At 59.4% G+C, this 13,358-nt stretch overlaps 1 protein-coding gene across 3 annotated transcripts in view; it reads right to left on the minus strand.

Moving 5' to 3' along the window:
• MAD1L1 (mitotic arrest deficient 1 like 1) overlaps positions 1–13,358 on the minus strand; it is a 286,697-nt gene that overhangs the window by 97,539 nt on the left and 175,800 nt on the right. For all 3 annotated transcript variants that reach the window (XM_086376992.1, XM_086376989.1, XM_086376994.1), the window contains one exon: positions 7,894–7,984. In XM_086376992.1, the coding sequence (XP_086233118.1) occupies positions 7,973–7,984 (12 nt within the window). In that variant the 3' untranslated portion in view covers positions 7,894–7,972. The remainder of the gene's footprint in view (positions 1–7,893; positions 7,985–13,358) is intronic.

The raw sequence follows: 13,358 nt of genomic DNA on the forward strand, positions 1-13,358 counted from the left end.
TCCCGTCAGCGCCACCGCTGTCTTTCTGCGGCCAGCAGCCCCTCCGCTCACACGAGACCCCCAGCGAGATGGCACAGCCCCTCAGCTGCTCAGCTGGCATCCTGTTGCAAGAAACACGGACATCCCAGCGCTGGTTCTGAGATGACCAGGCCGCTCTGAGACTCAACTTGCTCATCTGTAAAATGGGGACCCTGCTCACCTTCCCAGGTCTGGAAAGACGAGAAAGTCAGTGGATGTGAAAAGAAAAAGTGAAAAGTGAAGTCGCTCAGTCGTGTCCGACTGTGCGACCCCATGGACTGTAGCCTACCAGGCTCCTCAGTCCATGGAATCTTCCAGGCAAGAGTACTGGAGTGGGTTGCCATTTCCTTCTCCAGGGGATCTTCCTGACCCAGGGACTGAACCCGGGTCTCCCACGTCGCAAGCACACGCTTTACCATCTGCGCCCCCACCAGTGGACGTGAAGACAGCTGTAAACGCACTCAGCTTTGCTGAGTGTGCCGTTGGTGCCTGTGATGCCTGTGGAGCAAAAGCCAGCATTAATCTCGACAGGCATCTCTCACACCTGCTGGATGCGGCCCGTGTGCCCTTGTCTGAGTCATGGGAAGACAGTGCAGGAAAGCACCAATGCAAATCTGACCCCCCAGAAACGCAGAGCGGGCACAAGGCCCGGCCCAAGGCCGCAGTGCACGGGCGGGGAGCACTGCCTCCCATCTCAAGGAGTCCCTGTGTCTACCCCACCCAGGTGCTGGCAGAGGGATGGGTGGACAGAGAACGCAGGTGTCCAGGGGCCACCTGAGAGGGGACACAAGGTCACTTCCACGCGGCTGCAACAAGGTCCCCACCCAGTGGGTGGACACTGAGTCTGAGCCAGGCCTCGGGGGCCCAAAATGCTCAGTCCTCAGTCTCCTCAACCTGTGCCAGATCCTGGCTTTTTCGGGTCCAGCAGCATGACTCCACAAGTTCCCAGGACCTCTGACTCCAGCTGTGCTGCTGAGAGCCAAGGGCTGCCCGGGTCTTGCTGGGCAGGTGAGGACCAGTAAAAGCGAAGACAGAGGGGGGTGCTGCAGAGGCCGGAGGCCCCGGCACATGCGGCGAGCTCCCCCTGTGGCCCCGCGCTGCCCGCGCAAGATCACAGCCCCGACCCCCAGCTCCAAGCAGCAGACACAGGGCGGTCGCTGGAGCCAGTTACAGGACACCAATCGCCCGCGACCCCACGCGGAGCCCTTCAGAAGGTGACCTGCTGTGAGAGAGGCTTGTAAACAGCCTGCAGGGCAGCCACGAAGGACAACCCTCCCCGCTGGGAGGGCGGGGTGGCGGCCACTCCGGCCGAAGGCCAGCTGCGGGATCCAGGCCCTCCCAGCGCCCCCACCGCGCTCCCCGCTGGGAGGGCAGGGTGGCGGCCACTCCGGCCAAAGGCCAACTGCGGCTCCAGGCCCTCCCAGCGCCCCCACCTCGCTCCCCGCTGGGAGGGAGGGATGGTGGCCACTCCAGCCAAGGCCAGCTGTGGGCTCCAGGCCCTCCCAGCGTCCCCACCCTGATTGCCCTCCCAGGCCACCCTGCAGGGAGACTCGGGGCTGCGGCGCAGCAGATGCGGGGGTGGGGAGGTGCGGCACTAACCGCACGGTGGGCTGGGTAAGCTGGCCAAGCTGCCCCCCGACTAATACGGCCTCACACTCCTGTCTGCGCGCCAGGCTGCCCCCTGAGCTACTGTCCCGTTAGGGCAGTGCACACGGCCGGGACACTGGCCACCCACCCGGGCACCCCGGGGCCGCGTCTCTCGGGGGAGGGACAGGGGAGGCTGGGGGAGGAGGAGAAGGAAGGCAAGACACGCCTGCGGCAGCCTCTGCCCCTCCACAGCGATGGCCCTCCAAGCCCGCTGACCGAGTGGCCCGTATCCCCACTTGGCTGGGCAGGTGGTGGAAATCAGGCGCCTCGGCTGCCAGATCCCCCTGTCACAGACAGCAAGCGGAGGCAGGCACCCTAAATCTGCCCCGAGCCGTGGGAGCTGGCGGCGGGCGCCTCCAGTCAGGCCGGCATCTGCAGGACCAGCTGGTGAAGGGGAGGGCCTGGCTGCTCGGGTGGGAAGAGGGCGGGACGACCCTGTACCCATGCCCCTCACCATGGACATGGGCTGTGCTCCCGCCAGGCCTCTGAGTTAGAACAGAAGATGTTCAGCAAAGCCAGTAAGAAAAGCTTTTGGGAATTGTGATAAAATTTGCCGCCATAACCGTTTTTAAGCGTGTTGCTCGGTTTAAGTACATCCAAGCCGCTGTGCAGTCGTCACCCCTGTCCACCCACGGCCTTCCCAAGCTGAGGCCGTGTCCCCATAAACTCTGGCTCCGCCCCCCAGCGCCGGCGCCCCCTCTGCTCTCTGTTTCTATGACTCTGACTCCTCCAGGGACCCCACAGGTGGAATCACACAGTGCCTGTCCTCTGGGCAAGCTATTCCCGGGGCGGGAGGGCGGAGAACACAGACCCTAACAGAGTCTCAGCGACATCCTCCTGGAGGAGGGCGAGCCCAGGAGACACAACCCCTAGACCCTCACGCTCTCGGTTCACGACATCCAGCAAGTTCTAAGCTGGCTGGGGGAGGGGGAGCTGGATATACTGATTCCAAAGGTCACATAAAAGTGAACAAGAGAAAACCCTGATAAAGAGTCTGGGGGCAGCAGGACACCCGAGCCCCGGCCTCGATCAGACCCGGGGCATCGGGTGCATGAGGGGGCTGACCTCACACCAGTGAGGAAGAGACAGGCTTTCAGGAAGTGGTCCAGGCGTACCAGGAGGAGCCCCTCCCAAAACCATGCCTCCCACCTCATAAAAACCCAAACCAAATCCCAAATCCGTCAGATTTAAACGTGAAAAATGAAACTGCCCCAGAAAACCAGGAGATATAGTATGAGAGAACTCTCGACATGAGAAAGGTAAAGACGAACACAAACCCAGGAGCTAAAAAGGAAAAGGTGGTAAACGCATCTGTAATAAAATAAGTCTAAAAGCCCCAAACTTCTGCTTGGTTAAAAAAAACAACAAAACAGCACCAGCAAAGTGGAAAGACAGATGACGGTCGGGAGAACGTCGCAGCCTGAGATGCCCTTGACACACACAGAGCTCCAAGAGACCAACAGGAGCAGGACCAGGAGCCGTTTGAAAAGTGAAGCGAGGACGCTGACCCTCACCCACGTGCCACAAGGGGACCGGCAGTTCCAACCACGCGGCGCTCACCCACCGGACCAGGAAGCCCAGGAGCCTGGCGGCGGGGGCAGGGGGCCGGCACCCTCACGGTGCGGCCGTCGGAACGCACGCAGCGGCCGCTGGCCCTCTCCTGACACACACAGGGCAGAGGTGTGGGCAGAAGGGCACGTGCCACGGCAAGGTCGTGACCACGTTCCTGGTAACCCGCAGGATTAACGCGTCACAGCACACGGAGGTGTGGCACGTGTAAACACTAACAGGGCGCTCGCATCCGTGGAGGAAACCCCCCGAGCGTGCACGGTGAGAAAAGCATCAGGAAGTGTGAAGACGGGCTCTGTGAGTTTGCAGGGGGTGGGGGTGGGCAGCGCAGACTCACATCAGGAGGAGCAAACCCACCACCTCCAAGCAGCTACATGGGAGAGGAGCCGGACGGGAGCCTCACGCGCACCTGGCCTGATGCCCGCAGCCCTGGGCATTTGCTCCCCACTCAGGGTCCGAGCGAAGGAACCGGGACTTGGGGAGGGAAGCGTCTGCCCAGGGCCCTGGTCTGCGGATCAGGAGCTCACACCTGGACGTGCGTCCTCCGGAGCCCACCTCCGGGGAGCCCTGCCTGCATCACCACATGTGCCCTGGAGTTCCTGTGCCCCGGAAACACTGCCTGGAGTCAGGCCAGGTCACCGCACTCAGCTCAGTGCCCAGAGGAGGCGTGATGCCTGAGCTGCCCACCCGGTACCCCCCACCACAGGCAGGCAGGGCCCACGGCAGACAGCTGGTCATGGCCCTGCGGGCAGGGGAGGGCAACTGGCTGGAGGGCAGCCTGGTCTTAACACCACAGAGCTCTGGCTTGGCCAGGACAGGGGTGGGGTGGCAGGATGCGGCCAGCCCTGCGGTCCTCACACAGATGACCTAGGCTTTCAGAGCAGACAGGGGCTGCTGGCCAGGGAGGTCTGGACCTCCGCTGGGGCAGTAGAGCCGGCTTGGGGCTGGGGGCGTGATAGTGTCACCTCCCGCCATGCAGCAGACAGGCGGCTTCTGCATGCCAAGCTGCCTCCACTCGGGGGAACGGCAGACCCGCCTCAGTGCCCGTGAGTGTTGAGTGAGAGCAGGCCCAGGGTCAGGCCAGCGGTGCTCCCGGGTGCAGCCAGGAAGGCGCCAGCGTCACAGCTGGTGGAGGGGCTGGCGTGCGCAGAGCCACAGCCCCACCATCGCCAGTCCACACCCAGCCCTGTGCTCTGATCACCTGGCCGGCACCGAGGAACCAGACGTGCAGAGCAAAATCAGCCTGCAGGGCTGGGGGTAGGGGGTGAGCTGGGCCACTAGGGATGCAGCCGACCCTGCCCGGAACAGCCTCAGGAGCTCACCCCTCCAGGCACCAGGCCCCATGGTCTGCAGGGTCCTGCCCCTGCCAGGGAGCAACGCCCAGAGGACATTCCAGAAGCACGGCAGCAGGCCATCAGGAAATAACCTGTCTAGTCCGGGACAGGACATGCTCAAGGCCCCGGTCAGCAGCAGGAGGACCCAAGGGCAAGACAGGCTCCGAGAAGCAGAGCCTGGACCTGCTGTAAGTTCAGGGCTCCCTGGCCAGTGAGGGCTGGTGAGAACTGGTGGGGGAGGGACCTCTCATCCAAGGACTGAGCCTGGGGGTGGGCAGCAGGCAGAACCTGCAGGCGAGGGGCCAGCAGGGCTCGGGTCTGCTGCGTGGAGAGTGGGCGGTGGCTGGGGGCAGCGAGGCATGAAGAGCAGTGAAGGCTGCAAACCCACCCCAGCCCCCCCGCCCCAGCCTCTGTATCCTGGAGCAGGAGGAGGCCAGGCCGGGGGCCGCTATGATTAAACAGGGCGGAAGCCGGGCAGTTTCTCCGCTCACAGGGAACCCGGCAATTTTCTACCCACTCCATTTCCAAAAAAGATACAGTCAGTGTAAATGTCACCGGGCTGCAGTCGGGGCCCCTCCTGAGCACAACCCACCCCTCCCAAACCGGAAGCGGGCAGGGCGGGGACGTGAGGGGACGCTCCAGCTTGAGGGGCTTCTCCCGCCCACTCTGAGCGACGGTGGGACGGGGGCTCAAACCCCAAAGATGAATTCTGCCTAATTACGCGCGTGCTGAGGCATTTAGAGGTACAGATGTTTGCAATTTGCTTTAAAATGCGTCAAGAAAAGAGACAGGACTAACGGAAGGAAGGGGCGGACAGGTGCGTCACGGCGGCCGCAGGGGAGCGTCCCCAGCAGGGGGACACGGGCTGCTCACGGCAAAACTCTTGCAACTGTGCTGTATGCCTGACCACGTCTATAACGTCGGGGAACCGGCAGGGCTGCGTCAGCACACTGGCTCCACTCCCGGGACCCAGGGGAGCCAGAGGGCCCGAGGCCTCCCACCCGCCCGCACGAAGCTTGCTCCTCACTGGAAGGGGCCCTGCTGGGGGACCAGTGGCCGCCAGGCCCAGAGCTGCCGTGCGTCTGGCCCTCGGGCTGCTCTCCAGAGCGCCAGGCAGCTCGCTGCCCCGACAGCCCTGGACGTGGCCCACGGTGTGGACGCCCAGGGCACCGTCGGTCGAGGTGATGCAGTCTGCAGAGCAGTGAGCTTGTGAGGCAGTGCTCCTGGCTGGGGGTCACCATGTCCACCACAGCTGGCAGGAGGTGGGGTCAGCCGCACGTCCTGGCGAGCAGACCGGGACCAGGGCCACCACCATGGAGGGGCAGAGCCAGCAGCAGGCCCAGGGCCCACCACTGTGGAGAGGGGCACCCAAGGGCAGGAGGGAGCTGGGGTGCCAGGTGGTGCCCCGTCCCACCAGGACCGCTGGGAACGGCCAGGTGGGCGCGGAGCGGGGGGCAGGGCAGTGGGAGTGCGACCTGCAGAGTCTGGTTCCCAGAGGACCCTGCAGCTTCAGGCCCAGACTTTCAGGTGGCCTGCTCGAGAGCAGCCTGTATCAGAACATCCCACCTTCACACAACGGCCAGTCATGTCTGGCTCTGGGGGCCTCAGTTCCACCATCGCTAAGCAGGGCTTGTCTCCCTGATGGTTGCCTACTTTAGGGACACACACAGGTCACCCCAGACGCGGTGGGAAGAGCCGACGACCCTAGAAGACCGGGACAGGCCACACAGCACGGGAGTGGCTAGGAGCCTGCTCCGCAGCGTTGCCTAGCCCCACTGGGCACCAAGCGGGCACCAGTGGGCAGACAGGCAGGCGTGCACTCGGCTCTGAGCAGTAACTGGAGCGCGTGCCTCACCAACCAGCTGTGAACTAATTACAAGAAGTTCTAACTAGTCGACTCCCTCTCCGAGCATATGTTCCCAATTAAGTCAAACTGCAGCTGATTTTAATCAATCTTCCTTGAAGCGGCCTGCCTTGAAGACTCTTCCAGGGGAGAGAGGAGGGGGGCTGCATCAGGAGCAGGCCGCAGAGCCGCAGACACACGCCAGGGGCTGTGTGCCGAGTCGCCCCCGGCCCGCGTCCCCCGCTCTGCCCCGGACTCGGGTCCGCAGCTCTGCGGTCACGCAGACCAAGCCTGGGGCCAACCCGGCCACCTGCAGGGCGCCTGCCTCTCCTGCGGCCTCCACGGCCCAGGGACCAAGGTCTCTGCCCTCACAATGGTGTGCCCACACATGGCCCCTGAGCCCTTGTTAACTGCTCCTGTTATCCCCCACGGGGGCTCATTGTCCCCCATTTTATAAAGGACGTGCTAGGGGCTCAGATGGCAAAGCATGACACGCCTGAGACCACCCAGCTAAGGAGGAGGGCTCCAGCTGAGGTCTGCAGACGCGGATGCCCCAACCCACACTGGGTCTGCCTGGGGCCCAGGAGGCTGGACGTGGTCGACATCGAAGACCCCACCCGGGACCCCATCCCCCACACCCACTGACTGACAGTGCTCACTGCCCCTCTGACCTAGTCTGACCCCCAGTACCCGCAGCAGGGCCGCGGCGGCGCCTCATGACTGTCGGCTTCAGCAGGACTGGCTGAGCCCCGTCCTGAGGCCCGGGAGCTGTCAGCCGTAACCTCGGGCGCGCTCGACCCAACGCGGCCGCTGACGGGCGGCTGGGGATTCACCTGCCAGCAGCCGCCCCGCGTCAGGACTGCGGCCCAATTAAAACCGAGCAAGATGACAGGTCCGGAGTGGAACACCGTCCAGCCACGGCTCCCGGCACCGCGCTCTATCAAGGATGTCACTTCTCCCGTCTCCAGGAATCGGGAATAAAAAAGAGATTTGATTTGCCTCTAATAGGTGTCAAGACAAAAATCAATGGCCTGTCCAGAATCTGGGTAATCACAGACCTGCAGGTTTCCTGCCTGAGAACAATTTAGACAGGGGAATAAAAATGAAAAACAAAGGAACACTGCAACAGTGTAAGCAGCTACGGACCTCACAGCTGCAGGCCGGCAGGACCCACCGGAGACAGACCCCGGACCACGGGACCCTCTGCTGGGCCTCTCCTCCCCGGGGAGCACGCCCACATGCCCGCCACGGGCGCCGCAGGGGCTCTGCAGCCAGCGGTCGGGAAAACAGGCTGTGAATCAACGAAGCACACGGGGCTGGAGGGCTGGGGGGGCGACAGCACGGCCCGAGGCAGGGGGTGCCCGCCACGGGCTCGGGACCCGAGCTCTCAGCCAGCGAGGGCGTCTGGCCCGTCCACTGGGAAGTGGACAGCTATGGCGCAGTAGCCTCACAGGAGGGCGGGCGAGCCTCAGATGAACTCACCTGCAGTGTGAGCCGCTCCAGCTGCGCCTCCAGCGTCTTCTTCTCCTCCTCTAGGCGACTCCGCTCGGCTTCCAGCTCCTCAACCTTCAACCTGCAAGGAGAGCAGACCGTGACGGGAGGCCACTGCAGCATGGCCTCTGGGCAGGGAACAGGAAGGGTCAAGAGACGGTTAAATAGGCCCTTGTGAAAATATGACACAGAGCTGCCACAGCAAGGAAAAGCTGTGAAAACACACAAGCAGGGGGTGGAGGAGTGCAGCATGGCATCTATGAGGGGCGGGGGGGCTCCGCTGACCGCGACTCCAGAGGGGCGGGGGGTCAGGCGGGGGTGGGGGCAGGTGGGGGGGGCTCCGCTGACCGTGACTCCAAGGGGCAGGGGGCGCAGTTGGGGGGGGCTCCGCTGACCATGACTCCAGAGGGGCGGGGAGACTAACGGGGGGGGGACTCTGCTGACCGTGACTGCAGAGGGGCGGGGCGGGGGGCAGGCAGCGGGTGCAGGCGTGTGGAGGGGGCTCCGCTGACCACAACTCCAGAGGGGCAGGTTGGGGGGCTTCACTGACTGCGACTTCAAGGGGCAGGGGGCACAGGTGGGGGGGGGGCTCCGCTGACCGCAACTCCAGAGGGGCAGGTAGGGGGGATCCGCTGACCGCAACTTCAGAGGGACGGGTTGGGGGGGCTCTGCTGACCGCGACTCCACAGCAGCAGTGAGACCAACGGGGGTCAGGTGGGGTCAGACTGTCCTGTGCCCACTGGTCCCCCCCACACGTGGGACTGCACCCTGGCAAGGACTCAAGAATCAAGAAAAGGACCAAACTCGATGAAAAGACAGAAAAGACACACAACGTGGGCTGTGGACGCGGCTGGGGCTGGGGGCCACCAGGACAGGGTGCAGACGCGGGCCCTCTAGTCCCAAAGGCCCAGAGGCCAAGCAAGCCCGGGGTGGAGGCAGGTATACAGGCAGGCCACCACTTGTTGCAAGAAGGCAGCTATTTTTGTCTTCATTTTTTATAGGAACTATACTGATATAGGAACTATACTGATATGCTTTTGAACTGTGGTGTTGGAGAAGACTCTTGAGAGTCCCTTGGACTGCAAGGAGATCCAACCAGTCCATTCTGAAGGAGATCAGCCCTGGGATTTCTTTGGAAGGAATGATGCTAAAGCTGAAACTCCAGTACTTTGGCCACCTCATGCGAAGAGTTGATTCATTGGAAAAGACCCTGATGCCCGGAGGGATTGCGGGCAGGAGGAGAAGGGGACGACAGAGGATGAGATGGCTGGATGGCATCACCGACTCGATGGACGTGAGTCTGAGTGAACTCCGGGAGTTGGTGATGGACAGGGAGGCCTGGCGTGCCGTGATTCACGGGGTCACAGAGAGTCGGACATGGCTGAGCGACTGAACTGAACTGATACTGATATAGTTTAAAATAAACAAGTGCCTGGGGGCTTCCCTGTTGGCTCAGTGGTGAAGACGCCGTCTGCCAATGCAGGAGACGTGGGTTCAATCCCTGATCTGGGAGGATCCCACAGGTGGGGGAGCACAGAAGCCCGTGCGGCCACAGCTCCCGAGCCTGTGCTCCAGGGCCCGCGTGCGGCAGCTACTGAGCCCGCGCTCCACAGAGCCCGTGCCCCACGTGGGAGAGGCCGCGGCAATGACGGGCAATGACGTGTGCGTGACAACAGAGAAACCCCGCTCGTCAGAACTAGAGGAGAGCCGGTGTGCAATGGTGATACCCAGCATGGCCAAAAATAAATAAATAAAATGAAAAATAAAAAAGCACCCAGGAAGCAGAGCCCAGCGCTGACACGGGGCGAGGGATGGAGCCTCTCCCACCAGCTGGAATGGAGGACTCATGCTCTGTGGGTAATTCAGGAAGGTCGACTCGGGAGTGGGAGGGTTATTTTCTTCAGAGAGAACTGCTCCAGAATGGCCTCACAAATCAACAAAAGCGAGACTGGAAGGGACCAAACTCTTTCCAAGAAGCCTAACTGCACCTCTGAACAAAGCACCAAGATTTATAGGGACACAGAAGCGCTCAGAACCCAGCAAGCCGACACACACAGCCTGCTGCCCGGTCAAAGGTTACCAGGCATTGAAAGAACCAGGAAGACACGACCCACAATGAGGAGCACAGCCAAGAACCGCACAGGCATTAAATCAGCGTTCCCGGACATGAAAAGTTATTAAAAGCTCCGGGAGTAAAGGCACGTTCCATTGGGTGGGAGCCGCAGCGTCCAAGATGAAGAACACTGGATGGGATTCGTGATGGATGAGACTCTGCAGGACAAAAGTTTCGTGCACTTGAAGACAGGGTGATAAAAACTACCAGGGTGGCAGACAGAGAGGAAAATCAATCTTTAAAACCAGGGAAAGCAGCGTGAGCGATGGGGCAGCTTCATGAAGCAGGATTTATGGGTAACTGGAGTCCCTGTGGTGGCGGGGGCAGAAAAATACTGCAGGAGGGTCCACGTGTGATCCAAGTATAAAGACACAGACTCAAGAAGCCGCACAGACCCGAGCATGAGAAAGACAGGAAAAGAGCCCAGTGCATGGAACGACACGTGGGCTTAAACCAGTGCTGATGAGGAGACCCTGCAAGCAGCCACAGGGAGGAAACGCCGCCCACGGAGACGCACGGCAGATTTCTCGGCAGAGAAACGCGAGTGAGAAAGAGGAGAAAAATCTATCAAACACTGGAAGAAATGAAAAATGTCAACCTAGCATTCTATTCCCAGTGAAAATATCTTTCAAAAAAAGAAAGCAAAATAAAGATGTTCTCAGACACACAGAAGCAGAGGGCTTATCCAGGCGGGCTGCCCTACGGGGACGTGACGGGAAAGCCTCCAGGTGGAGGGGAACGAGTCCAGAGGGGAGAGGACCCACACCGGGCCGGAGCAGCGACGGGGGTCTTAACCACGCAGGCGCAAACATGGCTTCATGCTATTGAAATATTGAAAAAGTATCTAAATTACTATTTTAAAAACAGGTTAAACAAAACCAATAAGAACATGGTGGGGTTTTAAGACCTAAGTGCAGATAAAACGTATGACAGCCAGAGCGCGAGGGCTGCGTGACGGGTGCCGGCAGCTGCACCGGTACACAGCGTGTGAGGAGGCATCTGTCACTGGGAGCTAGACGGGGATGAGTGAAGGGGGCGTGTTAAAAACCTAGGCAACCACTAAAGAAAAAGTTACAACTAATAGGCCGAGAAAGGAAATAAGAGGGTATCATACAAAATGTACAAGTAGTTCAGAGGAGTCAGAAATACAGGAAAATGGGAGGAAGAGGAGACAGGACAAACAGAAGAGAAAACAAGATCAAACCTGAGCACACAACAATCACATTAAGTGTAAAGGGTCTAAACACCCCCAGTTAAAAGGCAGAGCGAGGGCCACCCCTGGTGGTGCAGTGGCTAGGACTCTGTGCTCCCACTGCAGGGGGACCAGGTTCAATCCGTGGTCAAGGAACTAGACCCCACGTGTCCCAACTAAAGACCCCACATGCCACAGCTAAGACCTGGCATGGCCAAATAGATCAATGAATATTTTTTTAAAATATTTTTTAAAAAATGTAGAGAGAGAGGATCAAATGGACGAAAGGGCAGCCGCCAGTTACAGGCCACCAACAAAGCAGCAGAGACTGGGTGGTGGCCATGCTGGGGGGGCGGTGCTGGAGGGCAGAAGATGATGTCATGAGCTCACGGGGGTGTGGCTGAGAGCTTAGGAAGGCGGGACTGTGGAGTCCCGGGGACCAACGAGCACAGTGTTCAAAGTAAGCTTCCTGCTTCCTCCTGTTTATATTGAAAGTGAAGCCAGAACTGTTGACAGCGTGTCACCCCTGACCTGACGCCCCAAACTCAGGCATCTTCCCCAAAGCCAGCCCATCAGCTCATCAGGCATACGCCAGACAAACGCGGGCTGCAGCTGTGCAACGGGCCGCCTGCTGGCCCTGCAAAGTGGCGGAAAACAAAACCGAGAAACGGAGGAGCTGATAAGGAGGGGCAGAGAGGAGCTGTGCGGCCTCCTCGGCACTACCCGCGCAACCCTCCTAGAAACCAACAGTCATCCCAAATCACCTCCACCAGCTGGACAAAGAGAAGAAAGGGGCAAGGAGGGAAGAATGGACAAAAGAGGCTTCAGAGGAGATATCTAGACAGTGGCTGCCCAAAAAAGAGGCATTTCAAAAATGTAAAAGAGTTTATTCACCAAAAAGACACAGTAACCCTAAATGAACATGCTCCTAAAGGCAGAGCTTCAACAGACGTGAAGCGGAAAATGAGAGAACTGGAAGGAAAAACAGTCGGGTCCACAAGTGTGTTTGGAGATGTCAGAGCTCCTTGCCAAGGAGTCAAGCCTGCGGACAGATGCTGAGCAAGGGCCCGCAGTCTGCCAGGGCTTCACACAACGTTCGACCCGACATCACGCAACTCAAGCACAGACAGGACGTTCTCCAAGACAGAGCGTATTCCTGGGGCATCAATAAACACTAGCAAATTAAAAAATGAAAACTATACAAACTAACTCACAGACTGTAATGGAATTTAAACCAGGTATCCATAACAGAAGGCCTTCCCTAGTGGTTCAGTAGTAAAGAACCTGCCCGCCAATGCAGGAGACACGGGTTCAATCCTTGGGCTGGGAAGATCCCCTGGAGAAGGAAATGGCAACCTGCTCCAGTATTCTTGCCTGGGAAATCCCATGGACAGAGGAGTCTGGTGACTACAGTCCATGGGGTTGCAGAAGAGTTGGACACAACTTAGTGACTGAACAACAAAAACAGAAAGACAAGAGGGGAGTATTGACGCTGGGAAACGTGACAGCACATCACAATGACACAGTTTAAGGAAGATGACAAATGAAACAGAAAGCACGTGACTGAATGAAAATGAGAACACGACAGACCTCAGGTGCGGGGTCGAGTGTGGGGTGCAGCTGAAGCAGTGCTTAGGGAGAAATCTGTAGCCTTAAACACTTATATTAGAAAACAAGAACTTCAAATCAACAATCTAAGCTCCTACCTTAAGAAACTAAAAAAAAAAAAAGGGAAAAGTACACCCAACGCAAGAAGACAGAAGGAACTAATAAAGCACAGAAATCAATGAGAAAAATGAAAGAAATCTGCCACCGTTCCTCTGGAAAGACCAATTAAATCGTGAGGGTCCAGCGGAAGAGGCCAGGCAGCAGCACCAGGAACGGGGCAGCCCACCTCGGGCCCTGCAGACACACAGAGGAGCCACGGGGGCGTGCACACGGACAACTGCCCACGGCCCAGCCACATCGCCCACACAAAACCCACAGCCCAGCCTTCAGAGCCCTTCCACAACTGAAATATCCAGGCCTACATGGTTTTACAGGGTACAGACATTTAATGAAGAAATAATGCTAATTCTACACAATCTCATCCAGAAAAGAGAAGGGATAATTCCCAGCTTGGCACAGGAGGCCAGCATTACGCTTGAAAAG

This window comes from Bos grunniens, chromosome 25 (assembly GCF_055505025.1).
Source record: "Bos grunniens cultivar Pamir isolate PY7600 chromosome 25, Bosgru_T2T1.0, whole genome shotgun sequence".
NCBI classification, from domain to species: Eukaryota; Metazoa; Chordata; class Mammalia; order Artiodactyla; family Bovidae; genus Bos; species Bos grunniens.